Source organism: Amphichorda felina (assembly GCF_050947745.1).
Source record: "Amphichorda felina strain 45539 chromosome Unknown scaffold_4, whole genome shotgun sequence".
NCBI lineage: Eukaryota > Fungi > Ascomycota > Sordariomycetes > Hypocreales > Bionectriaceae > Amphichorda > Amphichorda felina.
The window spans coordinates 2,362,871-2,390,638 of NW_028145046.1; the positions used below are offsets into that span (position 1 = coordinate 2,362,871).

Below are 27,768 nucleotides of genomic sequence, written 5' to 3' on the forward strand. Positions count from 1 at the left end.
AAATTCTAAGCACGCATGTGCCGAACAATGCAGACCCCCATCATCCACGTACGTCCTTCACCCACTGAGAGGGTTACGCGCGGGTGGGATGTCCCAAAAAAACCCTTACCAACCGGTTTGATGGCTGCATGCCCCGATAAGCCACCTTCTCTACGCCTTTCCTCTCCATCCCCAGATTGGTTCCCAATTGTCATCAGGTCACCAGAGTCAGACCAACACCCAATAACACAAGCTTATCTCGTCTGATTCATCATCACTCCGTACGTACCTATTACAAGCACCCGGTTTACCCTTGTTGTCCCGTCAATTGTCGTCAATTACTTGTCTCTCATTAAGACCTCGTCTGGGCTCTCTGCACCCTGCACTCGGCCATCCAAGGGGACTTTTGCCAGAAGGTTGATTTGATTTGGATAATCTTTTGAAAATGGTACAACATTGTCTAGTATACAGGCGCAATTCAACCACCCATGTGCCCCTGGTGCCGGGTAAAGTACACGATCAACTCCGCTCCAACTCTTGCGACCCTCGACCCTCTCAGCCACCACGCTCGGCATACCAGTTGTGTGCCAGCTGGCTGGTAAAGAAGCTGAATGGGGTTGGCACCTCACCAAGGCCCCGCCTGGCTACGGGGTGACGAAGATAGACGGCAGCACAGATGTTGTGGTTGACCTCGAGGTATCGCGGAACGAACACCCACGGGCTCATGTACGGCCGAGGGGCCCAGGGGGTCTTGTAGGGCTTGGTCTCGTCAATTGGGTTCTCCCCATCTCTCCGGATGATGGTCTTCAGGTGACGCATATCCTTGGTAGACAGATTGTCGAATCCCACGGTTCGGACGACCTCCTTCTTGTCCTTGACCTTGTACACCTCGAGCGCCTTGTGGAGTAGCGCTTTGCGCTTCTCCTCGCGCTCGGTCCCGTCCTCCTGTTTCCCTCCCTGCATCTTCGTCGCTTCCTTCGCCGCGTTGATTTCGTCGTCACTGCGAAGCATGTCGAGGCTTCTCATCTCAAGCGACAGCTCGGTAATGAGGTCGTCCACGTCCAGCTCACGTGTGTTATTCGTTGATAACACGTGTCCGATACGGTCCTTGAAGTTTCGCACCCTCATTGCCCTCTCACGTGGCAGCTGGTGCTGCTCTCGGACCAGCAGCTTGGCTGGTAGGAGAGCGCACTCGAGCCGAAGCTTCCTTAGCTCCAAGGCATCTTCCGGGGACAGGGACTGTGCTTCCGCCGCCGCAGCAGTATCCTCAGCACCGGCGCTCTCCTCTGCAGGAGACTCAGCAGAGGCCTCGACCTCGCCGGTTGCTTCCGCCGCCGATTCGCTACCTTCGGGCTTGGCCGCCTTACTCTTCATCGACAACAGCTTGTCCTCCATCTTCTGATATTTCTTCTCGTTGGTCGCCAGCATACTCAGAACGACAGACTTCTCATGCGGGGTTTGCGGGGCTCCAGTTGCCTGCAAAACTTTGGGGACGTCGACTTGGAACATGTCGCCAGGGTTGAGTTGGTAAGACGGGTAGATCATCTGGCATCAGTGTTAGCCGCGCTGACCGATGGATCATCTTCTTGTTTTTCAGGCTCGTTTTACCTTCTTGCCATTGACCTTGACAGAGCCATGCACCACAAACTGTCGCGCTTGCCGGATGCTGCTCGCAAACAGAGCTCGGAAGATGGCCGTATCCAGCCTCCTCTCCAGTGGCGCAAAGGTCATTTGCATGAGTGGAGTCACATTTGAAAGCGGCTTCTCAAGCGTAGAGTGGACTGCGCCAACTGTGCGACCTCTTGTCGCACGTTGCCCATCTCGGTTGGCCTCGCTTTCGAATCGCGGCCAGTAGTCCGAGGCGGACGGCTGGCCGGTAGTCAAGCCCGATCCTCTACCCGCAGCCTGCTCAGATCCATCGTGGGCGGCGAGGTAGGTAGCCGGCATGTCGACGGCCGTCCGGAGGCGCCGCGAAAACATGCGCTTCCACTTCTTCTCAGGAACGTGCTCGCCATGGTATCCTCGCGTCCGCGACTTGGCAGACCATTTCTGCTGGAAGAATGTCCTTTGACCCGTAAAGCCGCGCTCCTCGCCTGTCAATCGAGCCAAGTTGTAAAGGTTGTGGATGTTCCATGACTGGCGGAGTCTCTGCGAAACGAAGTCGTTGTTAGCCCAGGGGAAGCTGCCAAAGGTCGACCGGGGGGGGCCAAGGGCAATGCGATATATTGGGCAACGGTGCTAGGAGGGAAACTTACGGCCCTCTTGAGGCTCAGATATTTAGGAGGCTTCCGCATCTTGACGGATGAGCCTGTATTGTCGAGCAAGACACCTAGGACAGTAACAGACAGCCAGAGCTTTGATAACCGCGTCGGCAATGAATCCAAATTTTTGGGCGTTGAGGCCGGAAATACCTTTGTTCCACATCCGAGGTGACCACATCCGCCGATTTTGGAATTGCCCAATTGGGAACATGCAGGTGGATCTCCCGCTCGACGCGTCCCACTGCCACTTTAAGCGACCAAAGCGCGTCGCGAACGAGTTGCAGGTCATGTGGGAGAGCACCAGCAACACCTGGTGTCCATCTCCACATTGATATTTCTCGGTGATTCTAGCTATTTTTTGGAGGCGCGGGTATTGGCTCTTATTTTATCTAAGGCCTTGTCGCAATTATTCGGATCATGCTCACATTCTCATCAACGGCGAGCCTCCCTCAGGGCTCATCCCCGGTCACGAAGCGGGACAGGCCACACGATGACGGTTCTGCAAGGCCGAAGCCCCGAATATCTGCGCCCTTTGTCGACGACGACGATGACGAAGACGATGAAGAGGAAATAGGCCACAAGGATGCGCGCCCTGATGCCGAACCGTCTCCCAAGAGACGTATGCTAGAGCATCCCAAAGAGAACGAAGAGAACTCCCATACGTCCGACAAGCAAGAGACTGGTCCAGAGGCGAATGATGCGCGAGAGAAGACTCATCTAGAAGCCGTAGACTCGGGTCTAAATGGTACTTCGGGTCGGGGCAATCCACAGAGCTCGGTCCCAGCGTGGTCAACTCAGCGACCATTGTTTTCTACATCTCTGTTGAGCTCTCTTGCCCCTTCAAGCTATAGCGTCGGCACATGCAATGGCAAAATTTCGACCATCAAAGAGCGCAAGACTGCCACCGCCGTCTCTTATGAGTCGATGGTCGCCTCACGATCCAAGACAAAAGAGGGACGGGCCCAGAGGAGCTACTACGGCATTGACATCCACAACCTCATAGACGCGGCATCAAAGGAGATTGCGGCGAAGCGGCCAGAGGAGGAGGCTTCTGGTAGACTTCCGTTGCAGTCCGTGGAAACCGCACCAGCTACGGGGAAGAAGTCAAAGAAGCACCTGCTCTGGACAGAGAAATACCGGGCACGAAACTTTCTAGATCTCTGTGGAGATGACAGCACCAACAGAGTCGTACTACGATGGCTGAAGCGGTGGGACACACTCGTCTTTCCAGGCGCAGTAAAGTCGAAGCCAGTGATCGCCAAGCGGCCTGGTATGGCGCGGAAGGAGCCCGAGGAGGAGAAGCCGCACCGCAAGATACTGATGCTCACTGGGCCACCTGGGCTGGGGAAGACGACATTGGCGCACGTATGTGCAAAGCAGGCTGGATATGAGGTGATGGAGGTCAACGCCAGTGACGACCGCAGTCGTGATGTCGTCAAGAACCGTATTCGCACCAGCCTTGGTACCGAGACGGTGAAGACTGTCAGCAATCGGAGGGACGGGGATGCGCCGCGGAAGCCAGCTAAACCAGTCTGTGTTGTGGTGGACGAGGTGGATGGCGTTGTGGCAGGCTCTGGTGGTTCTGGTGAGGGAGGATTCGTGAAAGCCCTCATCGATCTCGTCCTATTGGACCAAAGGAACGCAACGTCGGGGGCTACTAGTTCATCTGCTACTACCGGCCGCAAGAAGAAAAAGGGGGACGATTTCCGCCTTATGCGCCCTCTCATCCTCATCTGCAACGATGTGTATCATCCCTCGCTGCGACCATTGCGGCAATCGAACCTGGCCGAGATTATTCATGTCGGGCGGCCATCTATCGACGCTGTTGTCGGTCGCCTCAAGGCTGTGTTTGATAAGGAGGCCATTCCATGCGACAAGGACGCCGCCCGGAAGCTCTGCGAGGCAGCGTGGGGCATGTCGAGTGGCGCAGATGCGAAAAGGGGCTTAGGGAGCACCGTCGAAGGCGACTTGCGAGGTGTCATGGTTGTGGGCGAGTGGGTGGCTGGTCGTTTCAGAGCATCCAACTTAGGTGCCAACGAGCGCCTAACTCGGCAATGGATCGAACAGAATGTCCTGCATGATCTATCCAACGGTGCGGCCGGGGCGCGTGGTATTGGGCGCGGCAACGTCAGGGATATTGTCAGCCGCTTGTTCCAAGAAGGAGGCGGGTTTCCCAAGCAGGCCATGAATGTCTCCGAGACAACAAAGAACAAACACGAGCAGCCCAAGGCTGAGCTCGGCTTCGGGGAGCAGCAGAAGAAGCATGCCATGGAGCGTCTTAGAGAGATGGTCGATACGAGCGGCGAGATCAGCCACGTCCTGACCGAGGTTTTTGCCGAGTACCCCAACCGCGACTTCAACGACGACTGCTACCTGACCAAACCTAACCAGGCCTACGACTGGCTACACTTCCACGACTCGTGCCAATCGAGGCTATACACCAGCCAGGAGTGGGAGCTCGCCCCCTACCTGAGCCAACCGGTCCTGGCCTGCCACCATCTGTTCGCCTCGCCCAAGAAGTACCACGACATGGACTACAACAAACACCGAAATGCCGACGCTGACGGCGAGGCCGACACGCCGCCCCTGCCCTTCTCGGGCCCGCGAGCAGACTACCAGGCGTACGAGGCCGAGAAGCAGAACCGCGCCCAGCTGCAGGCCATCCAGGCCCAGCTCACGCCCACGCTGACGCGCTCGTTCCGCAGTGTCGAGGATGTGTCTTCCGAGCTCCTGCCCTATCTGACGCGCATGGTGTCGCCGGACGTCAAGCCCGTCGTGGTGGGCGGCAGCCAGGGGGGGTCCACAGCTGCGGTGCGCAAGGAGAGCGAGAAGGCCATGGTGAGGCGCGCGGCCGAGGTGCTCGCCGAGGTGGGCATCGCCCTGCACAAGGGCAAGATTGAGAGTGACTCGCTCGCCAGTCGTGGGCCGCAGTTTGTTTACCGCATGGAACCGTACGTCCAGATCCCCTTCCTTCCCTCTTTTTTTCACCCATACATCTATATAATAGGTCGTATGCTAATTCCTCGTGCAGAGACCTCGACGCACTGTCCACTTTTGAGACAGCAGCATCCCTCCTCTCTTCGCAAGCACCAACGCGCTACGCCGTCCGCCAGGTCCTCGACCAGGAGCTGCAGCGCACGCTCGCTCAGCGCGAGGCCAAGGCCCGTCAGGCCCGCTTCCGAGAAGGCGGGTCGGCAGCGGCAGCTGATGCACCCAGCTCCTCACTGACCTTCAATAACAAGGAGAACCTGCAGAGTATCGTCGAAGGTGCCAAGACGGCTACCCTGGTGAAGCGGGACTTCTTCGGGCGCGTGATCGAAGCCCGGCCGCTGTCGGAGCTGGACAGTAACAGCGCCGAGAGGAGAGCCAAGCGGGAGGAGCACAAGGTCTGGGTGACATATCACGAAGGGTTGAATAATGCCGTGAGGAAACCCATGTCCCTGGAGGAGTTTCTCAAGGGGCTGTGATTTTCGACCTTCGAGGGGGTGAGCGAAGCAAAGGATGGATGAGGCCACGACTTGGATTTTAGAGCTGCATTGCAATCGGAGTAGGTATACGCTGTTTCCAAATCCTTGATTTATGATATATCCAACATGAAAATAGCACTGCCGTATCTATACATCTATGGCCCTTTAAATCCTAAAAAAAAAACATACCATCATACGCTCAAATCAATCACAGCTTGGACTTGGGTCTCTGGGCCGGCACGGCCAACGGATCATACACGCTCGATGACAGGTGGTCAATGGGCGTCGAGTTGGAGTGCGTGAACAGGGCCCGGGTGTCGAGCAGGCCCGGGTGCAGGTCCTCGATCTTTGTGCAGCCAATGAGGCGCATGTTCATCTCCATCTCGTCCTTGAGCAGCTGGAACGCGCGCTCGACGCCGTCCTGGCCGTAGGCGCTCATTGCGTAGAGGAAGGGGCGGCCGATGCCGACGCCAGTGGCGCCGAGGCAGAGGCACTTTAGGATGTCGGTGGCGCGGCGGACGCCGCCATCGACAAAAATCTCGATCTTACGGTCGAGGCCGCGCTCGCGCAGGACGGGCATAGTCTCGGCCAGGACCTCGACGCCGGAGCGGGCAAAGTCGAGCTGGCGGCCGCCGTGGTTAGAGAGGACGACGCCCTGGACGCCGAATTCGACGGCCTTGAGCACATCCTCGACACGCTGAACGCCCTTCAGGATGATGGGCATCTTGGTGATGCTCTGGAACCAGGGGATGTCAGCCCAGCTGAGGCTGGGGTCGATGAAACTAGAGATGGCGCGGGCGGCGCCCTGGCTGTTGTCCGTGTCCTGGCCGGACTGGACGTTGGAGCCCGGGTCTGTGAACTTGGAGCGCATGTCCTTCTCGCGGCGGCCGAGCTGCGGGGCGTCGACGGTGATGAAGAGGCCCTTGCAGCCGCGCTTCTCGGCGTGCTCGACGATGCGCTTGGTGATGTCGCGGTCCTTGTTGACGTAGAGCTGGAGCCACTGGACCTGATCGCCTTGCTTGGCGTCGACGATCTCGTCAAAGGAGCACGAGGCGAGGGTGGGGATCATCTGGATGACGTCGTGCTTGTGGGCGGCGCGGGTGAGGACGACCTCGCCCTCGGGGTTGCCGAGCTTACCCAGTGCGGTGGCGGTGATGTAGAAGGGGATGGAGCACTTGGAGCCGAGCATGGTGGTGGAGAAGTCGACCTTCTCAACGTCGACGAGGATCTGCGGGCGGAACCAGATGCGGTGGAAGGCGCTGTGGTTCTCTCGCATCGTCTGGGAACGTCAGCAAGCACATCTCACGTACTCAACATGCTAGGTGGGACGCACAATCTCATCGTCAGCAGCACTCGAGTAGTATCCCCAGGCGGTCCGCTTCATGACCCTCCGCGCCACGGCCTCAAAGTCGTGCAGGTTGTAGCATTGCGACAGCAGGGGCCTCTGGGCAACGCGTTCTAGGCGCTCAACTTCCTCGGGGTCCTCCTGGTGGACCTCCTGGGCGACGGTGTCCATGTCGACAGGGCCCATATGCTTTGACTTGTCGAGGTACTTGTCCAGGGTGTCGGGCGGGTGGATGGGCTCGAACTCTTCTGTGGCATCTTTGCCCTGCGGGGGTCAGAATAGATGTACCTGGAGTCTTGGGACAGGGGCAAACTCACAGCATACTTCAAGATGATCTTCTGGCCTCCCGGGTGCTCTAAACGCTGTCCGTTAGGATCGGGCCCCAACTGTGTGTTGTATGGAGGGCACGGAGGGTCTGACCAGGCAGGAATTCTGTCACATCATATGCTTTGCCCTGGACAGCTGGTTAGCCAGTGGAATTCGCGGTCCACGGAGGCGCATCCTTACGTGGACAATGACCCAGCACGACTTGGCGTCGTTGTGCGCCGCGACGTCGCTCCCCTTGAGGGCCATGGTGGCTTGCCGGTCTCTTGACCCGAGTTGGTCGGTGGTTGGTAGGAGGCAGTGAACTCCTGGGTATTCTAGGCGTCGGTGGGCGAGCGGGGGATTCTGCGGTTGGGCGAATTGGTGTCTAGATGTCCGGATATGAGAGGCGGAATTGAGACGGGAGCGAGGAAAGAAATAATAGAAGCTTCGTCGATGATGGAGACGGGGACTAGCCGACCATCGGTTTTTATCCGGAGACGACTGGAGACACTGTCACACTGGAGACACTTGGACCTGGTCCACATGCACACCATGGAAGCTGCAACCGAGCGCAGTTGCAACTCTGGACTTGGAGGGGGCTGCAATGCCTCCAATGACGTTGCATCCTTTCCTCACTCACCTCCAATTCCAGGCCCCAACTTTATCTGGGGCCTCCCCAATCCCAATCCCAATCCCCGCAACACCCGCAACCCCGGAGCCGCCCACCTCCAGCCTCCAGCCTCCATGCTACTACAGTGGACAGTGGCTCTAGGTACCTATGCTACTACGTCGTAGGTACGTTCGTACCGTCGGGCAATCGGGTCAATTGCCTGCGTGGGTGAACATCCGGTGGACCGTGGACCGTCGTTCTTGCGCCCGGAGTCGGGCAGCCAGCCAGTCGGCACCCGACAATTGCAATCAGACGTCTCCCTTCACCTGTAGCCGTCGGCTCCGAGGCCCCGACCTTGGGTCTGGATACGCGTAGCCTTCGAACCCCAGTCAGGCATACATACAAACATACATACGGAGTACTCTGCACACATCCGTACTGACACGCATAATTAGACATGGCCATGAATTCCCCCTTCGCTTGCTACTACTACATACATACATACATACATACATACATTGTACCTAGTAATAGGAAGTAGTAGGAGTAGAGACTTGCCATCTCATCATCTCCCTCCCCGCTTTTCCTCCTCCTCCCAACCATCCCACGAACGCCTCTTTTTCCAATAATGCCACATCGCTCTCACATGCCGCACCACTGGCTCATTTCCATGCGTTGAGACCGGCCCACGGGTCGTGAGGGTTCGGCGACTGCGCCGACTGTGGATGCGCACTCGGCTGCCCATATCCCTGCTGTTGCGGCTGTTGCGGATATTGCGGCTGGTGTGGCCCCGGCTGCTGTTGCTGCCCATAATGGATCGTCTGCTGCGGCCCCAGAGGCGGGGGCCCGGGCGGTGGGGGAGGCGGCACAAAGCCGGCCGGTACGTACCCGGTGGGTGTCTGTTGAGACGCCTGCTGATGTCCGTAGCCCCCGAAGCTCTGGCGAGCTTGGTTATGGCTCTGTCCAAACGACGTCTGGTTCGGTGGTGGCGAGGCTGGGCCCCTCATGGCGTTCATCCCAAACGATGTCTGATTAGGTGGCGGTGATGTCGGTCCCGGCGTTCGCCCGTACTGGCTCGGGTTATATGGCTGCTGCCCGTAGGTGTTGGGAGGGCCCTGGCCGTAAGTCTGTGTTGGTGGCGGACTTCCGTATCCGCGGTACGGTTGCTGAACCATGCTGGCTTGGTTGGCCGGCGGCGAGGTAGGCATCTGGTGTTGCCCTTGGTAGTTTGCCTGCTGGTATCGAGGCGCCTGGCCTGGTTGGAACAGAGGTGCCGGTGTTGGTCGTCCCGAGCTAGGCCGGGGAGGCGACTTGGGTTGCTGTTCCATCGACATGCGATCCATCAGATCACGCAGTCGCTCCCTTTCCAGCTCGGCCTGAGCCGACTTATTCGACGACCGGGACTCCTCGATTTGGTTGAGAAGCTGAGCTCCCTCCGATCTCCGATTGTTGACAAACGACTCGACATTCTTGTCTAAGCTTCCGACCGTCTCTCTCATTTCTCCATACCAGTTCTTGGCGCTATGAAGCCCAGCTACTAGGTCGAGGAACTCCTGGTATGCCCGCTTGTACCTGTTTATGACGCCTGATCGCTGCTTCTGGATGGCCTCGTACTTGCTCTGTTCAGAGCGCACCCGCTTGTCCTGTAGCAGAGCATTGAATGTCGCGGTAAGCTCCTTCATAAGGGCCGACTGTTTGTGGTTGGCCTGAAGGAGCCGGTTCTGGTGAGGTCGGAACTTTTCCAATTCCTGCTGGAACAGCTGGTTTTCATAGTTGGATATTGATTTCTTGTTGAGAATGAGGATTTGCGATATATCGTCGTTGTGAACCTGTTCTCGTTAATAACTGCAACCAGCCGGGGTTGAAGCAATATGCGTCCGTACCTTCTCCTTGAGGTCTTTGAGTACTTGATTCCGTTCCCTCTTGACTAGGTTCAGCTTCTTCAGGATATCCTCGACCTTGGCGATCTGATCCATCACACTCATTCCACCCTCTTCAAAGTCCGCGTCAAGGAGGTTTGGCTCGATTCCAGCTGGACTCGTCGCGTTGCTACTCCTCCCCCGGGCCTGCGCCACGGCCCTCTGAAACAGTCGATCCACCTCCCCATCCTGAGCGGCGGTGCGCATCTCTTCAAACTCGGCCTCGTTCTGCCGCAGCTTCGTTGCGAGCTGGCTATCGCTGCGCATGGCCTCCTCCAAAGCTTGCCGGTAGCTGCGAATGTCGCCCCGCAATGTTGTCGTAAGTCCCGAGCTTGGCTGCTGGGTCCATTCGCTCTCATACTTTGACCGCATCTTCTCGCAGACACTCTCCTCCATGTCGAGCTGCTTCGAGCATCGGTCTAGTGTTCCCACAACAGCTTCTTTATCCGACTGCAGAATATCGAAAATAGCCGCCGGGTTCTCGTGGTTCGCCACGTCGTCGCACCACTGGCGGAAATCCTCGTCGGGAAGAATGTCCTGGTCGAAACCGCCCTTCAGAACCTGGAGTGCCCCAGGGAGCCTGAGATAGTCCAGGCTGGCAGCCATCTCGCCGTTGGCCGTGTCCACCTTCTCCGTCTCTGCCCGTACAAGTTTAGCCTTCTCCTCATCGTACAGACTTGCCGACTCTGTGACAGCCATGGGTACAATCTTGGCAAACAGATCGGGGCCCGTAATTCGTTGAATATCTTGCCCAGCATACAGGTCGTTAACGGGGATAGGCTTTGCGGCCGGGAGCTTAGCGAGCGGTTCAAGGCTAGCCTCGGCGGGCACGGTGTGGTGGTAAATGTAGTCGTTGTCCTTCAGTGATTCCACCAGCTTTTCCTCAACTGTCGAGCGGTGCCTCCGGATGAGACCCTGCAACAAACCAGAGGTCTCAGCACTGAGGTTGGTGCTCGGTGGCGGCGAGCTGGGAAAGTTCCTGGCCTGCCTATCCGCCTCCTTGGCCAGGCTCTCAGCGACCTGGAGTCTCGCCACAGAAATACCGTATTGGCCGGCCTCGTCGTCCGCTATAGATTGGTAGTACTGTGCGATGGAGTTGAGCAGATTGGTTTTTATCTAGTTCTTGTTAGTTACGTCCCATGACATCGTACCCGACGACGGCGCCCAGCTTGCTTGCATACCTGAACAAAAGTCAACCAAGTCTTGTCAAAGATACCCTTAGTAACGTTTTCTTGGACACCCTCCAGTGCCTGACCGTAGAGATATCCAGCTTGCGCAGCGAGCTTTCCCAACAGCCCAACCTTCTTCTTGTCGGCAACCTGCTTCTCCAGGAATATCTCCTGGGCCTGTGCGAGCATAATATTGATGAGGCTCTTGACTGTCTCTCTGCTTAGATCTGAAGACGGCGCATGGAGGAAATTCTCGTTGATGTAGGTAAACATGCCCGCCGAGGCCTGGAAAGAGTGGTAGGCAGTCTTGAGGGCCGACTCGTCGGATCGATTCTGGAAGGCAGCATGGCAGGAGAGGACGGCGGAGATGTTGAAGATGATGGATGCCTTCTCGAAAGCCAGACTATACTGCGATGTCGGTTTATGGGTGAATGCATCGAACCTAGAGAAGGGGTAGGTCAGCAACAGCTACGTGCATGGATGATCCAAGTGGTACATGCGCACCATGTGAAGGAGATCTTGATGTGCTTCTCGTCGACGGGGAACCGCAGATCGAGGAGCTCGAGCTGACCGTAGTATCGATAGAGCATATCCCGGCCTGAGGTGCTCTCCTTACCAGCCCCGCGCATATCCTGGCGGAGGCGGTTGAGAGTGGCGCACTCCTCGGCATAGCGCTCGGGGTCGTCGCCATAGGTATCACGAATATAGGCCTTCAAGGGCGCCACCCAGTCGATCTCGTTGGTGGCCTTGAGGGGCACCGAGATCATCGGTGAATGGGCCATCTTGTGCGACGAGCCCGACGACGATGGTCGACGCGGGCAGCGGGCAGCATAGACGGGGGAAGGCCGGGCGAAAGCAAGCAGACGGCGACGGAACGGGAGTATCGGAAGGGCTCGGGGCGGATGAGGCGGTTCACGTCGCGCAGCTGGCAGATGAGAAGGGTCGCGCCGGTGTCGGGAGGTCGCCTGTTATGCGGCCAGACGTTGCGAGGCGTGGGGTGAGATGGTGTAGGGATCGAGGCTGGCGAATCGGGGCGATGGGTGCCGCTCTACCGGCGCCAGGATGCGGCAGGAGATGGTTTCGAGGCTGCCGTTAATCTGGCCTCGGAGATGACAAGTGTTTTCGCGTTCCACAGGTCGAGGTTGGGCGAGGAGAGATGAAGCAGTCGAGACCCGAGAATTGGTGAGAAGCGGGGTGGCAGCTGGGCAACTGGGCAACTGGGATACGAAGCGCCGGGCCCAAGGAGCTTCGTGGGGATGGCGGTGACGCGGGAGTATGACGCAACTAGGCCAGGCTACGGCTTCAGCAGTTTAGATTGTGCAAGGACACGGGTTATACTATTAGAGATGGGAGACTGCATAATATCTAGCAATAAAATTCTGTTGGTTTCCAATTGCAAAGGTTACGGCCCAAAGCCGCATATACTACCAAGGAGCGTATTACTGGTAGTCGGGCGCTCCTCCCTGTACTCGTAGCCGCCGGCGGTTGCCACAAGTACCTAGGTATCAGTGGCTCTGGGGCTGTGTCTGCCACCCCAAACTTCACATTTCCAATTCCACTGCAAGCTTCCCTTCCAAGCTTCCCCCCCATATTATTGCTTATCCTATTAACTCCACTTCCAACACCCACACGCAGCCCTTGCGCCCTTTGCCTCCCAGTTCCCATCGACTAATAGTAGTAATCAACTCCCGAGCCTAGGCCTCGCCAGGGCGTCAGCCCATTGGAGGAGACAATGCCCCCAGATCAGTTATGGTCGTCGCCACGGAATTGGTCTGGCCTGCGCCCCGTCACACCCGCTACACAGTCTTCCCACAGCTTACGGATACACCTGGGCCGCTGAGGATGAAGATGGGGATGCTATCACGGTGATATTGCCAGACCTATCCTGTTGCCAAGTATCAACCGCGACGCGCCAGAGCATACAGCCCGAGACGCCTTCAACACCAATCTAAGGCACCTCCGCTGGAACTTATGCATGTGATGAGCTGCTCAAACTCCTCCTCAGTGACCCTATTGGTCGGCGCTTGCCCCGGCGTCACCATGCTTTGTTGCATTGGTTGCTGTTAGCTTCTGCCACCAGGGCGAACTTCAGATGATCAGAGACGCTTTGTGAGTTCACGGGTTCACGGCAAGCGGGTGAGGTTGTGAGTCAAGGCAAGAATCAAACCACCATGGGACGAGGGTTGCATAATGCCCCAGCCTAACGATTAAACAAGGATATCCTCCCAACCAATGCGCCCAACGCCAGCCGACAACCCGACATTCCCCATTGCCGGTCTTCCATCAGGTATACACACTCTCCGTCAATGAATTGACCTGGAGGCCCCGCTCAGCCATCTCAGCGTCTTTCAGGAACTTCAACGGGAACCACACCAGATGCCCCTTAATCTGATCAAGCTTCTCGCGGATATCCTCTGGCGGGATGAACTGGTCAAAAATATGCCCCGGCTTGACGCCTCGCGGGGGTAGGTAGCGATCATAATCATCAAAGGTTTTGACTAAAGATGGTACGTCAGTTTCACATCGGAATGGGTGGGATTTGGGTACAGGAGGGGCCTACTGTGGTCGTCGGGATCCGCATGGAAGAGGTGCCGGAAGAGCATGGTGTTCTTGTCGGCCTGTCCGGTCCACATATCCCACAGCTCATCGTTCAGCGGGTCCTCAACAAACTTCCAGGTGCTGTCCTTGTCGTGGATGTCATTCTCGGGATTGACATTGGGCGGCAGTGCGTTGATGTCGTCCTCCGCGCTCAGGGATTGTGGCGGGAGTAGACCAAGGTGCTCCCGCCAGAGGTATCGGCGCAAAGTCGCCGCATGGTATCCAGCCTCAAATAATTCCCCGCCCATGGTGCTCTGGATCTTCCTCGTATCCTCCATGACAATGCTGAGCTCGCTGTCGTGGTCTCCGAGCTGGCTGCGATCGTTGAGGTTGCTCGAGCCGCAGATGACGACGCGGTCATCCGCGATGAGGAGCTTTCCATGAATGTACAGCTCCTCCTGGATCCAGTTCTGTACCTCGCTCTCCGGGTCATTCTCATCCCACTTCTCTTCCTTAATTGACCCCTGGCCGGCCATAGCATAGCGGGCAACCGAAGCTACGGTATCAACCTCTGTGTTGGGCATGGCCTTTTCGAATATCTTCTTAGCCTCCATTGCATTTTGGATCGACGCGTCTTTTTCCCTAGACTTTTGCTGGCTCAGTCTACCCATATGCTCGTCGCGCTCCTCGTCATTCGGGTCAAGCGTCCCGTGGATGCCCTCGGCCATGAGCTCCTCAGCTTCAGCGCGCTGGACCTGCTGGTAGCTGATGCCCGTCTTCTTCTCCGCCTCAGTGATGGCAGGCGTCTTGTTCAGCCGGTCATAAGACCTAAGATTGAAGAAGAATAAGTATTTTGTCGGATCGACATCCTGTGCCTTGATCATCTCAAAGATGGAGTTCTTTCCGCGGCAGATGGACTTGTACTGATAGTCCATAATGGCTCTGGTCCCTGCAGCAGCATTGTCCCGGAGATCGCCAGCAAATCCAGGGACGGCGGGAATCAGAATGATGATCCTGAACTTACGGTCCTCCTTGGCCGCGCGGACAACGGCGTCGACCATGGCCGCCCCAATGGTGTTGTGGATGGGAGACTGTCCATCTCCCGTGGCGGTGATGAAGAACTGGTTCTCGATATACACGTAGTGCTTCGCGTTCCGGATAACCTCACAGTAGGCATTTTGGATGGAATGGTCCGTCAGGATGCCGCTGGACCAGTCGGCGCTAGAGCGCACAATCTGCGCGCGCACAGTACCCCTATTGTCCAGATTCTTGGTGCTCAGTGGCGAAAGGGGATGTTGAATATACTCGCCAACGGGGTGCTTGGGCCGCTGAACACCCACCAAGTCCTCGTCCTCGCCCAGACGGCCCTCGAGCATGATCCAGTCGTACCGATCATCGCGCTTGTACTTGTCACGTTTGACAAAATTCCACCGTAGAACAAAGTGCTCGGCAATGTCATACACGCAGGGTCCAATGACACCCATAGCAACGTCGTGCCAGGGCATCCGGCCGTAGTCTGCCTTGCTCAGCTCGTTCTCCTGCCAGTCCTCAACCTTCTGGAAGTCCATGACACGGTTGTTATTGAAGTCCTGGCCCGGCCAGATCTCCTCCTTGACACCCTCGGGGTGAACATCGGACAGTGGGTGGTGCTGGGCGTCCCAGCGCCCGAAGCAAAGGTCCAGGCCGCCGATGAAGGCCATGGCATAATCGATGACAATGAACTTCTCATGGTGGGCCCAGTACATCGTCGAATCGGCAGCGTTTTCGAAGGGGTTGTGGTCCGGGTGGCGCATGACGCGGATGTTTCCATGGCCGGGGGTGCCCTCGGGGCAGAGCGCCTGGAGGGCGTGCTTAGTGTGCAGCGAGTTGCAGGTCAGGGCAGCCTCGACCTCTTTGTACACGCAAACGAAGATCTGGACACCAGCCTCGGCCTTTCTCTTGAGGAGCTGGTCCAGCCTGTACTCTTGCTGATGGTAGGGCGGGCGGCGCAGGAAGAGCTCTGGAGATAGCCACCAGTCGGCAATGTAAATGGACTCCTTGGCCTGCTCGAGGGCGACGGAGACGGCCCAGAAGTAGTCGCGGCCGTCGACATACCATTTGATAAGGTTGCCTTCGCGCTCGGGGAAGTACGACTGGAAGCGGTTGGAGTCGCAAATCTTGGTTCGCTTCTCATCGCACCGCTGCTCATGTTCTTCATCATGGCGATGGTTCGCGTTGAACTACACACAGCGGATATCAGACGCTGTCTTGTATGGACGGTTAGAATGCGCCTGTGGGCTTACCAGGTTTCCCAGCTTTCCAATCTGGTTTCTAGACACGGCGCGTAAGTAAATTGACATCCAAGGAGGTGCGCGGCAGGGCAAACCTTTTGTGGTGGAGAGCGATCTTGGCGTCATGGAGTTTGGTGCTCTGAAGCTTTTCCCGAAGGCCGTCCATGAGGCGACTGCCCGAGCGCCCCTCCCCTTCATGAGACTGAGACATGATGCTACTAATAGCCAACGGTCAACAGTGCTAGTCAGGTATACGCTGCGCTGAGCTCGCGCTAACGGCAACTGGCCGGGTATCGGGTATCTTGGTGGGTTGCTGATGAGTAGCCAATGTCAAAGGTAAGCAAGCCTGAAGCGACAGACAAACAAAGACGGTAGGGACAGAACAACAGTACGGGGCGGAGGCGATACGTAATTATAAACTATTATGTGACACCGGTCAAAGCGAATACGCGTCTGAGGGGGGTGTAGGAGAGAGCGTTAGATTTAAGCGGGTGATGAGCTATGACATAGGCACAGCCAAGCCTCTAGGGAGCTACACCATCATCTCAAAACCGTTGCACCGCCGCAAACAAAAACTTGGAAGCTTGGGAGAGCGGGGAAGGATGGAGCGCCGAGAGTTTAGATTCTTGTGCCCATATCAACCCGTGTCCGTCTGACTTCTGACATGGCCAGTTAACGCCAGTTAAGCCCCCAACTATCGATGGCAGGCCGCGTCATGGGTTTATTTCTGCAGGGTGGGAAGGGCTGAAAACCCCGACGATGACCCAAGGCCCAGCCGGCTGCACGGCAACCGTTGGCACCCGAGCATCGGGAGAATCGCAGCCTTGGGGATCGCCAGATTCAGGCGTTGACCTCGAACCTGGCGTGAACCTGGCGTGAACCTGGCCCAAGGGAGTTGATCCCTGGTGATTTGCAGCTGGCGGTCGAGGCATGACGTCAACGGCCTCCGCCGACTTTCCGACCAGCAAGATCGATGCTGCTCACCTATTTTCTATGGTTAATGAGATCTCGGCAGTTCCTCTGTTCTCTTAACGGGTCATTTCATCAACTTGTTTCGATCGGAGATATTTCAATTGCATCCTCCCTCAGCTAACGCCCATATCATCGCTAGGACAGGAACCTAACAACTCCCCGCTCCAACCTTGCTCACGCATGTACAGTGTGCAGACGGTGTTATCGAGATCTTAACACGTAGATAAGGGAATTCCGCACTGTAGCCCCTTCCTCCACCTGAGCTTGACCCCTCTTGCCCTCTACCCCTCAACTGAAGCCACTGTGGATGGTGCTACCCTTAAGAAGTTGTGGTGTGCCTTAGAGTTAAGGGGGCGGGGACTAATCGTAAGTTGTAACGTCTCTCCTGTTTAGTCCCCACCATCGTCAACAAGCTCTCTTTGACCGCCATCTCAACACCTCACACAAATCTTCAACCACCGCCAAATCCATCATGTCTGGCCCCGCGATCCCCCCCGGCGGCACCATCGTCGAGACCTTCAAGCGCACCTTTGCCGACGTCCCCATCGACGCCGACAAGGGCAATGCCATCTCCACCACCGAGTTCCTCGAGGCCGCCGAGGCCCTGACCACCATCTTTGGTGAGTGACCCCCATCCACCCACCCTACTACACGACCCAGACTCCTAACCAGGTGGGATTTGCTAGATGTCCTCGGCAGTGTAGCCTTCTCCCCCGTCAAGAACGACATGCTGGGCAACATCAAGGTCCGTTATGCCAGCTGCCCAACCCGTTGAACGAGAGCCGCCCTGACCAGTGCCCGCCTCCCCATCTACAGAAGCTCCGCGAACGTCAGCTGGCTGCTCCTGGCGAGTCTGCCACCATTCAGGACCTCGTCAAGAACGAGCTGGCCACCAAGAAGCACACCGCCACCGAGGGTCTCCTCTGGCTGGTCCGGTACGTTTCCCCCTCTCTCTATCCTCCCATTTGAAACCCCCGCCCCCCGCAGTTAGCTCGTTGGAAGCTAACCACGATTGCAACCGACACAGTGGCCTCGACTTCACCTGCACCGCCCTGAGCTCCAACGTGGCCAAGGACTCCGAGGAGCTCGCCGACTCGTTCCGCGCCGCCTACGGCAACACCCTCAAGCCCCACCACAGCTTCCTCGTCAAGCCCGTCTTCAGCGCCGCCATGAGCGCCTGCCCGTACCGCAAGGACTTCTACAGCAAGCTCGGCGACGATCCCGCCAAGGTCAACGCCGAGATGCGCGTCTACCTCGCGGGCCTGGAGAAGGTTGTCGCCATTCTCAAGGGGTTCGTCACCAGCAAGGAGGCCAAGTGGTAAAAAGCCGATCGGAGCAAGTGAAGCGAGCATTGGAAACATGGTTTAGAAAGCTACAATGTAAAATGGCAGTCTTGATGGTTGAAATACATATGCACACATTGAAGCGAAATTGACCCTGTCGTCTCCTAGTAGTGCTGGCGACTCGTACGCAGCTCAGTGGCATATGGTAAGAGACCCTAGGACAAGACAAAGTTTTCGGCTAGACTTGAATGATCCCAAAATCATTAGCAGTCGCTTCATCTTATTGCTAGATGTAAGCGGGATCGAGCCACTACTTTTAGCGAGGTTTAACGAGGGGTGGCGACTAGTACACCTATGGTTTTACATTAGCATTACGGTCCAAAAGTACCCTACGGACGAGGCTGTTGACGACATGATACTTGCGAACCGAGAACGCCAGCCTTCAATACACATCAGTAGTCATTCGAGTCAACTGTGCTCCAAGCATGCATACCGCAGGGTTGAAAACAACTGGAGAATGGAGAACTAGTTGGTTAGTGCGCACGAGTGCAAGAACCCCTCCGGCATCTCTCATAGGAAAACAATCTCGTCATCTTCGCTCCGGCGTAAAACGCGGCATAGACAAAAAAAAAACACCAAGTGAAAAATCCCAAAAACAGCGTGATGTAACAAGCATCGGCGACCCCGTGGGAACCCGACAGTCAGCTGCAGAGAAACCCAGAAAGCGGCACAGGCGGAACGAGCGGAGGTGGTGCAACCCAAGTGGGAGGAGGAGTGGGGCCGTCCGCCGGGCTCGGGGTGTCGGACTCGGAGAGAAAGAAGCTCAGATGTGTCCACACATTTGGCACATCGTATGTTATTCCTCCCGGTTCGTCCCGTGGACCGCTAACCCTAGGCCTCGGCTGATAACTTGCTGTTGGAAGGAGGTCACGATGGCTTCATACGAGTATGACTCATTGTCATACCGAAGTGATGGGTGTGGCAGAGGACTGGACTCGGCTTCTCGGGGCCCGAGCGGGCAACTGGATCCGATGGTGTCGATGATCTATGCTATGCGCGTCGGCGGAGTCTGTCAATCACTATGCACCATGCACCTCCATCTCAAGGCTCAAGTAGTACCTAGTAGTAATACTCCGTACTTCGTACAACTTTACAAGTCTACTGTCTGTCTATTAACTATCATCTCTCCGCGCGCTAGCAAAAAAAGGCAATATGCAGTCAATCACGCTGCGCCCAGAACGCCTGGGCTAGTCCCTAGAAAACGCATTAGAGTAAGTCTATCGCAAAAAAAAAAAAAAAAAAAGAGCCAAAAAGCTCCCCTAGCGGGATCTTCTAAGTCTACCCTCTCATCTTGTGGTTCTAGATCGGAAGGCCAGATATCTAGGTCGCTTGAGCGTGGGACGTTTGGTCTTCATGGAGAGAACTGATGCTTCGTCGGTATCGCCGTTGGTGCCGAGCCAGCCAGCCATTGCCTGGGTGGCCTCGCCGTACTCGGTGTAAACGCTTTCCTTGGGGGTCATGGGAGGAGGATTGTCCCAACCATGCCTTTCTCCGGCCACAACGCGGCACCCAAACTCTTTCCCAGCCGTTTCCAGCCGCTTGGCAAAACGCATGCCCTCGGCCAGCAGCATGTCGTGCTCACAGAGACACATATGAACCGGCGGCAGCTTGTTCAGCAAATCGTCAGGCATCAACCCTGGAGAGAGCCGAGGGTCCGTCCGCTTCTCTCTAGGGATGGGCGGGTGGATGTAGGAAGCATCAATGAGGTCGGTGAGGCCCGGGGGTAAGGTCAGATCCGGGCGAACGCATGTTTGGCGCTTCTCGGGTCGCGTGATGGTCCAGTCGAGGACGGGGTAGAAGAGCACAAGGCCGGTGATCTTCAGGGAACCAAAAGGTAGCTCGTACCCGAAGCGCGAAGGGTCCTGCAGAACGATCCACGATGCAAGGGTATTGGTAGCGCCTGCAGAGAAGCCCGAAAGAATGATTTTGTCGGGGTCAATGCCAAACTCTGCGGCCTGGCGTACAATATGGCAGACAGCGTCGACGCAATCCTCAACAGGTGTCGGGAACGGGTAGCTGGGGGCCAAGCGGTAGTTGACGGTGAAGACGACGGCGTCCAGCGATGCCATGACGGCGCCAGCCCAGCGTGCATCATCGGTTCCCTGGCCGAGGATCCACCCGCCACCGTGATAGTTGATGACGGCAACACGGGGAGTGACGGCGGGCTTGGGCGGGACCCACGCCTCAACCTTGATCTTCTGGGGCCCGGGGCATTGCGAGAGAGTAGAGTCGACCCAGAATTCGCGCGTAGGCTGGGGGGCGGGAGGCTCGGTGCGATTGGCGATGCTGAAGCCGACGCTGGCAGCGTAGCGAATGACTTGCGCTCGGGCGTTGAGATACCACCGGGAGCTGGACTCCAGGGGATTGTCGTAGCCCGGGGGCTCCGGCACGGTGGGCCTGCTGCAGTCCGTAGGAGCACCGAGCTCCGGGACCAAAGGATCCATATGTTGTATGAGTCGGGGACTCCAAGACCAGTGGCCGCTGCGGTGAGCAGCAGAGAGCGCCTCAGCGCTGTGTCAGTGCCTGGGCTTGGCGCCTCAGGTAAATAAAGCTGGGAATATAGGTGGGTGAGCAGACACCGTGTGCAACGTGAAAGTAAGCGTTGGCGTGGCGGGCAAGATTAAGAAAAAACGCCAATTAGCCAACAGCCTCGCGGTAGCTTGAGGTGAGGACGGGAGTGGGCAGGTGACTTCTAACGAAGGAAAATGACCAGCCACTGAAACCTGCGCCACTGGCGAACATCAACGAGTAATGTGGCTGCAAGCAAAAGCTTCTTGCTGATGGTGGTGATGGGCTGATGCGGGTAGGACGGCACCAATGGATGGAGAGAAGAGAAAGAAAGGTAGCAGGGGGGGAATTAGTAAGAGGGGGTTGCAAAGACCGAGGGCCTAGAACTGACAGATGCTTCAAAATGCTGCAGAAGAGGACAAGATTGTGAATGCGATGAGAGGACATGCGAAATCACCTACACCCCACTGCAGTATCCGTACCTACGTCAGATTCCTGCTAATCTTGCTCAGTAATAATATAAAGCACCCAAGGAAAGTGCTAGTCATAGGGCGGCATCTTGGCGGGAGTGCTAGCAAACCCCAAGCGCTGGGGAAATGACGTTGCCAAAGGCGGCAGCCCGTACTACGTACTTCGCACCCAACACCCGATCAAAGGGCGATCAAGGAAACGCTGGAACAATCAGAATTCAGAAAGTAGAGCTTTGTAGCTCGATGGTTGACGTCAAATTCTCTGGCCGCATGATCGCATCTAGCCGCTCTTGGGCAGGGCCTCCAGGGGCCTGTTGCAGCTCTGCACCCGAGCTAAACGGACATCCTGCTCCGAAATAAAAGTGGCCCAGCCGGCCTCTCACGCGCCCGAACCAACCAGATCATAACAGCATCTTCGATGTCCACTACATCATGGCGGCACCTATCCTATGAAATTCAAGGGCACTGCCTAGGTATGTTGCATTTGCCAGGTGAATCAATGGCGAGGGAAGGCTGTTGGCTGTCAAGCCACACAGGGGCCACAGGGGCCACAGGGGCCTAAGGGGCCAGAGAGACAACAGACATATGACGCAAAATTTTGTCCCGACCGCCACACCCAGGCCGGATACTCGGCGTCTTTGTCACGACTCATCGGAGTCCTGCAGCCGGCCGTGGTGCATGAGCTGGTACTTCGTGGCCCCATGTCTATCCCGTACGCTCCCGCATTCAAATTCTGCTAACTCCGAGGCCCAGCCCATAGTGCTGACAGATGCCCTTTGAGTATGTAATCGTGTTCGGGAACTGAGTCGCACCTGCCCACGCTCCGGCCTCTCCCTTCAGTACTGCTTCCGGTCCTCCCCAGTTGCGCCTGCCCTCCCACCACGCACCCACATGGTGTAACCTTATAACCAACTCCAGCACCAACTTGATCCACCAAACTGACATCCCTCTTACTCACTTCCCCTTCCTACTCTTCCACTTCATCTTCCAATTTCCATCCCCCTCATCAATCTTTTCACATCCCCCGTGGAGGATGTAATTTAGCGATCCGGGCACACCCACTCAAGACCTCGACTTACACCAACATCCGTGCGTTCCCTCGTACGTCACCACGCCCTAAACCACACCCTTCTCCGCTCTACGAGCATTCCGACACCATTCCGACCGTCGCCTACATTGCGTCCCTTGTCCGACGGCCCATTTCTCCACTGGAATAAAATATCTCTCGTCTCGACCTGACAACCCATTTCCCACTTCGGTGGCGGTTCCCCTGTCTGCACCTACATACAAGGTCGCTTGACTGCTGGCTTGCGCTGGCTTCCATCAGGAACCCCGCCACCAAACGATAGGTAAACGCCAGCAGCTTTCCCACAAAATGCCGGGCGCGTCCGAGATTCTGGCCTCCGCCTTTGGCGTTCGTCGTTCTAAGAGCAGAGGCTCCAACAAGAGTCTCAAGAGTGACGCCGAGCGACACCACCAATACTCCCAGAAGCACCCAGAGACGGGTGACCTCAAAAAGCGCCCCGGGGAGAGCTCCAAGAGCAGCGCCCCAACAGTTCACAAGATGGAATCGGACACGGGGACCTCAATCACTACGGCCTCGGCCGATACAGCCAGCAGCATCCACAGCAATGCACCTAGCAATGCACCCAGCGACGCTCCCAGCAGCACTGCTGCCAGCACATCTACTATCAGTGCCGGTATCCCCCATGGCAACACCGTAAGCAACAGTGCCCCCAACTTGCACATCGGAATTCCCGATCATCGCAAGCTTCTCGCCAGGATGAATGACAGCGGTGTCGAGCTGCAGAGGAATTCCGCCCGTGGTTCCGCCCGCTCCAGCCTCGACGTCATGTCCGCCCGCTCATCTTTGGACAGTGGTCGCACGGGCAACTCCAGTGAACTACCCGTTCACCCTGGCGAGCTCAACACCATCGCCCAGCTTGACAGGCTACCTATAGGCACTGAGGTTGACTTCCGGGCTCGCATCCACACCCAGCGCCCTCTCTCCAAAAACCTCGACTTCCTCCTTCTTCGAGACCAGACACATTCTATCCAGGGAGTTCTGTCCCGCAACGACATGGATATGATCAAATGGGTGCAGAAGCTCAATCCCGAGTCACTAGTGCAGGTTCATGGGACGCTCAAGGAACCCCCCGAACCTATCCGCTCTGCCTCGCACGCTGGCGTCGAGGTTGACATTGAGAGCATTCACCTGGTGAATGCTGCTCACAATGCACCATTCAGTAACTACAGGCCCCCTGAGTCGCTCCGCAACCGCATGTCATCGCGCATCCTCGATTTGCGCCACCCATCCAATCAGGTTCTTTTTAGGGTTCGCTCACTTGTGGCCCGGAAGTTCCGGGAAACCATGGACTCGAAGGGTTTCGTTGAGATTAACACACCTAAACTTCAGCCGGCGGCCACCGAAAGTGGGGCCGCCGTCTTCAAGGTTAATTACTTCGGACGCAACGCATTCCTCGCCCAGAGCCCGCAGCTAGCCAAGCAGATGGCCATTTCGGCCGATTTCCGACGTGTCTACGAAATCGGTCCCGTTTTCCGCGCCGAGAACTCCAACACCCATCGCCACCTGACCGAATACACAGGCCTCGATATTGAGATGGCCATCGAGCATGACTATCACGAGGTCATCTGGGTAATTGATGACTTCCTTAAAGCCGTTTTTCAGGCGGTCTACTCTCTCCCCGAAATTGAGATCCTGCAGCAGAGGTGGCCGAGCAAGGAATTCAAATGGCTCGATCAGACTCTCATCCTCGACTTCCGAGAGGGCCTCCAGATGCTGCGCGAGGATGGCAGGGACGTCGAAGACGAGGATCTCTCCACCACGAATGAGATTCGCCTGGGTCAGCTGGTCCGCGAAAAGTATGACACCGACTACTACGTTCTCGACAAATTCCCGGCCAATGCTCGCCCCTTCTACACCCATAAAGACCCGGAAGATCGCAACCGCACACGGTCATTTGATATCTTCATTCGCGGCCAGGAGATCTGCTCTGGCGGCGAACGCATTCACGACCTCGACGAATTACGAACGAACATGCTTGCCAACGGCATTTCGGAGGATGGCATGGAGGACTACTTAACTGCATTCGAGCTCGGTGCACCACCCCACGCCGGCGCTGGACTTGGACTAGAGCGAATCGTGGCGTGGATGCTAGAGCTGGGTGATGTTCGCTATGCGTCGCTCTTCCACCGCGACCCCAAGTCTCTTCCGGAGCGCCGCCCCGGTCTGCCCCACCCGGAGGCCGACACGACCAAGCCCCACCCTAACGACACGATGCCGCCGATTGAGAAGCTCATTGCCAATTACGGAGACGCCTCGAATACGTCCTGGCTCGACGACCGCTTCGAAGTTTGGCGACACCCAACAGGTGCGGCCGTGGGATATGTCAAGCAGGAAAAGTTCGCCATGATAACTGGCGACCCCTTGTGTGACCCAAAGCAATACAAGGAAGTTTGCCAAGCATTCGTCAAGTTCGTCACAAATGAGCTCCACCTCACTCCCATGTGGATGCTGGTCTCGTACGAGGTGCAGCACATCCTTGCGCATGAGCTCGGTTGGCGCACCTTGTCCTGTACCGAGGAGCAGCGCGTTGATACCAACAAGCATCGCAGCAATATCGGCCCCAAGGCTAGGAGGGTGGAGCGCGAGGGGGTCAAGGTCCACGAAGTAAAACTGGACGCCGATTTCATCAGACGCGTCGACCCTGAGATTGCGGAGTGGAAAGCGTCTCGCAAGGGCAAGCAGATCCATCTCACCGAGGTTCGCCCCTGGGTCGATCCCGAGCATCGTCGGTACTTCGCTGCCGAGAAGGACGGCAAGGTTCTGTCACTCGTTGTGCTGCATAAGCTGGCGCCCCGCTATGGGTGGCAGGTTAAGTGGGCGCTCGACTTCCCTGGCTCCGTCAACGGAGCCATCGAGGTCCTCATCGATTACGCCTTGGCCAGCGTCACGGGCCAGGTGACGTTTGGTGTAGGCGTGTCGGAGAAGCTCACACCTGGCGAGCATCTGCACGGAATTCGCGCGCGCTTCCTTGCTAGCACGTACCATTCGATAGTAGAGAACCTCGGTCTGCGACGCAAGGCAGATTTCCGCTCCAAATTTGGCGCACTGGGCGAGGAGGTATACATCTGCTACCCGAAGCACGGTGTTGGTCTGCGAGACCTGCAGCAAATCATCAAGTTTTTCCAGGATTGAGCGTATCCTTACGACGCTTCGTTCGGTCAACAAAGGACCGCAGAGTTGGAGCAAGACGGTCACCCCACGCGCAAGCGTATCATGAATGAGACGGCCAGATCAGTACAAAAAAGATAACGGGGGAATACGCGACGGAGGCACAATGTGCATCGAGATACCAAATCCCTTTTGTTCACTTAGTTTCTATGAGTTGTTGAAGGGTACGGATACTGTTGGTTGGATATCAGATTCCGACTTGATTGAGACAGAGTGCCTGGTAACGAGGAATGAGTTGTTGTTCTTCTTTAAACCAAGACTTAAAGCAATGAGTCCGTTGATACCCTTTACGGCTCCTAATTTGTAATGTTTTAGAGCCACGTTTAAGCGCAATAGATTATACGCAGAGATACTTATAATCCAAGCAGTGATTTTCGTGAACCATGCAGAGAGAGAGTTTAGACCCGGCGGTGTGATGGCTCATCATGAATCTCCCATTCGAATTGCAGATTTGGACCTGGGGGATGGCCACATGCGTCAGTACCATTTACAGTCATAGCAATAATAAATAGCAGCTCAACAATACAAATCACCATCCTAATAAGCGGAAACTAGGCTAGACACAAGTGTGTCGATAGCTTGCCTAGAATATTGAGGAATCCTCAGTCAACCCACAATATAGCAAGCAAAGAAGTCCGGCTCAGTTGCATCAATATTCCATTTTGGGTATCTTGCTAGGGCGCTGCGCAAAAAAAACAGCCGAGAATGCGTGTTGCTCTTGCAACGGCGGCGGGCTCAATGTCCTCTCCGCCCAAAATTCTATGCCCACCGCAGCAAATATGTATCTCCGATCCATACCCCGGACTCCGGACACTAGCCTAGCAGCCAGTCGCTTTGGCTGGCCTTCAGAAAACCTGATTCTGTCGGAGAAGGAACAATCGTTGAGTCGTCTCCATCATCGTTAACATGACCCGTGTACGGTTGCGCTCCCTATGTTTGGAGACATCCAAGGTCTCTATGTTATCCATCAACACCACCTAGATGCAAGTAAACTAACAAGCATCCACTTCTGTGACCACTGTGCTATCGCCAAAGGCCCTATGAAAGTCCTGCAAATGAAACAGGGTTTTGGATCCGCTCTGCCAACCGGCAACTACCCACAACTCGTCTCGGTTGGGTGAAGACTTCCGCTCCTAGGACCGTCTCCCGTCCCGGGACGAGCTGTTGTTCGATCCGCTTCCCGACAGGCGATCGCGGATCCAGCTCAAAGGCCCGTGGCTGGACTGTCGCCTAGAAGACTCCCTATCCGAGGCCGCCCATCGCCCGCTGCTCTCAGACGGGCTCCTCTGCCTTATCCGAGAGCCATATTCTCCAGGGGGAGCCGTTCGGGGGCTTGTGGGAGATAGAGAGTTGCGCCGCTGCATCCTCGATGTGTCATAGCTGACGCTGCCCGAGCTCGATTGCTCCCGGTTGCGTTCGCGCTGTCGTTCCTGCATCGACGACACGCTCCGAAGAGCCTCGTTCAGACGGCTGTGGCGGTGGCTTGGGGGCCGCGAGCTCTGCGTCTGCCGGAGCCCGTCACTTCCATGCGCTTGGTAACTGCTACTGGTGCTGCTGTTGTTGGCATCATCTGCCGCACCACTACCTGCCCGCCCACCTCCAAAACTTGCTGAGAACCACCGGCTCGGGCCAGATTGAGATGGGCCGGGGGCAGGACCAGCGGGCTCGTCGGGGAACGTACCGGGAAAAGAAGTCCCCCGTCCTCCGGGGTTGCTGGGCGGCATCCTAGACTGCGGACCATCGCTGTTATTTGCACCACGGTCGTTCTTTTCAATAGGAGTCCGGCAGATAGGACAGGTGTTGTGTTCCTTCAGCCACATGACGACGCAGTCCTCGTGAAACCAGTGCTTGCAGGGTAGAAACAACGCGACGTCGCCTTCGTTAATATCATCAATGCAGATGGAGCATTCCGTTTTCGGCTCGTGGGCAAGCATCTCCTTGCTGACTGGTTTACGTTCTAGGTTCTTGAGGGCTTCCTCAGTGGCCGGCGGTGCAGCATTGGACTGAGGGTTGGCTTCCATCAGATTCGAGATGATACGATCCAGGGCCTCCTGAGAGTATACGGCATCTCCAGCCATAGCATTTGCTGGGTTCAACAGGCCTATGATCTCATGTAGACTTCTAATAAAAGCCTGGGGTCCCGGGGCCTGGGGGCCGCGCTGTTCGTCGCCGCCTGGCGGTCCTATATCTCCGAGAATATTGGAAAATATTCTGTAGTTGGGTTAGCACCTATCATTGTTGGGACAGAAATTAAATAAAATGAACACGTACTCTTGGAAGGAATCACCTCTTGCTTCCATCGAGGGGCCATCGCCGCGAGGTCGCACTGGCCCCGAGAAGATGGTGATACTCGCCG

At 56.6% G+C, this 27,768-nt stretch overlaps 9 protein-coding genes across 9 annotated transcripts; 3 read left to right on the forward strand and 6 right to left on the reverse strand.

The window, feature by feature from the left end:
• Positions 1-534: 534 nt before the first annotated feature.
• On the reverse strand, positions 535-2,273 carry ACO1O0_004524 (mitochondrial 37S ribosomal protein uS4m; the record flags this gene model as incomplete). Its single annotated transcript, XM_083193963.1, has 3 exons — positions 535-1,524; positions 1,588-2,127; positions 2,235-2,273. 3 exons carry the CDS (start codon positions 2,271-2,273, stop codon positions 535-537), a joined length of 1,569 nt encoding a protein of 522 aa, XP_083050911.1.
• A 384-nt stretch (positions 2,274-2,657) lies between these two features.
• On the forward strand, positions 2,658-5,707 carry ctf18 (uncharacterized protein; the record flags this gene model as incomplete). The annotated part of the gene is made up of 2 exons (XM_083193964.1): positions 2,658-5,191; positions 5,272-5,707. The coding sequence occupies 2 exons, from the start codon at positions 2,658-2,660 to the stop codon at positions 5,705-5,707; spliced, it is 2,970 nt and encodes a 989-aa protein (XP_083050912.1).
• A 208-nt stretch (positions 5,708-5,915) lies between these two features.
• Positions 5,916-7,625, reverse strand: ACO1O0_004526 (L-lactate dehydrogenase (cytochrome); the record flags this gene model as incomplete). The annotated part of the gene is made up of 3 exons (XM_083193965.1): positions 5,916-6,986; positions 7,041-7,316; positions 7,560-7,625. The coding sequence occupies 3 exons, from the start codon at positions 7,623-7,625 to the stop codon at positions 5,916-5,918; spliced, it is 1,413 nt and encodes a 470-aa protein (XP_083050913.1).
• A 1,005-nt stretch (positions 7,626-8,630) lies between these two features.
• BRO1 (BRO1-like domain-containing protein) lies at positions 8,631-11,838 on the reverse strand (the record flags this gene model as incomplete). Its single annotated transcript, XM_083193966.1, has 4 exons — positions 8,631-9,797; positions 9,852-11,003; positions 11,069-11,498; positions 11,561-11,838. 4 exons carry the CDS (start codon positions 11,836-11,838, stop codon positions 8,631-8,633), a joined length of 3,027 nt encoding a protein of 1,008 aa, XP_083050914.1.
• Positions 11,839-13,339: 1,501 nt separating this feature from the next.
• ACO1O0_004528 (uncharacterized protein) lies at positions 13,340-16,075 on the reverse strand (the record flags this gene model as incomplete). Its single annotated transcript, XM_083193967.1, has 4 exons — positions 13,340-13,554; positions 13,617-15,813; positions 15,877-15,904; positions 15,960-16,075. The coding sequence occupies 4 exons, from the start codon at positions 16,073-16,075 to the stop codon at positions 13,340-13,342; spliced, it is 2,556 nt and encodes an 851-aa protein (XP_083050915.1).
• Positions 16,076-17,308: 1,233 nt separating this feature from the next.
• On the forward strand, positions 17,309-18,158 carry ACO1O0_004529 (glycolipid transfer protein domain-containing protein; the record flags this gene model as incomplete). Its single annotated transcript, XM_083193968.1, has 4 exons — positions 17,309-17,456; positions 17,523-17,581; positions 17,653-17,771; positions 17,864-18,158. The coding sequence occupies 4 exons, from the start codon at positions 17,309-17,311 to the stop codon at positions 18,156-18,158; spliced, it is 621 nt and encodes a 206-aa protein (XP_083050916.1).
• A 1,307-nt stretch (positions 18,159-19,465) lies between these two features.
• Positions 19,466-20,623, reverse strand: ACO1O0_004530 (Alpha/Beta hydrolase protein; the record flags this gene model as incomplete). Its single annotated transcript, XM_083193969.1, has 1 exon — positions 19,466-20,623. The coding sequence occupies one exon, from the start codon at positions 20,621-20,623 to the stop codon at positions 19,466-19,468; it is 1,158 nt and encodes a 385-aa protein (XP_083050917.1).
• A 1,909-nt stretch (positions 20,624-22,532) lies between these two features.
• Positions 22,533-25,376, forward strand: DPS1 (uncharacterized protein; the record flags this gene model as incomplete). The annotated part of the gene is made up of 1 exon (XM_083193970.1): positions 22,533-25,376. The coding sequence occupies one exon, from the start codon at positions 22,533-22,535 to the stop codon at positions 25,374-25,376; it is 2,844 nt and encodes a 947-aa protein (XP_083050918.1).
• Positions 25,377-26,545: 1,169 nt separating this feature from the next.
• Positions 26,546-27,712, reverse strand: ACO1O0_004532 (RING-H2 finger protein; the record flags this gene model as incomplete). Its single annotated transcript, XM_083193971.1, has 2 exons — positions 26,546-27,623; positions 27,684-27,712. The coding sequence occupies 2 exons, from the start codon at positions 27,710-27,712 to the stop codon at positions 26,546-26,548; spliced, it is 1,107 nt and encodes a 368-aa protein (XP_083050919.1).
• Between the last annotated feature and the right edge of the window lie 56 nt (positions 27,713-27,768).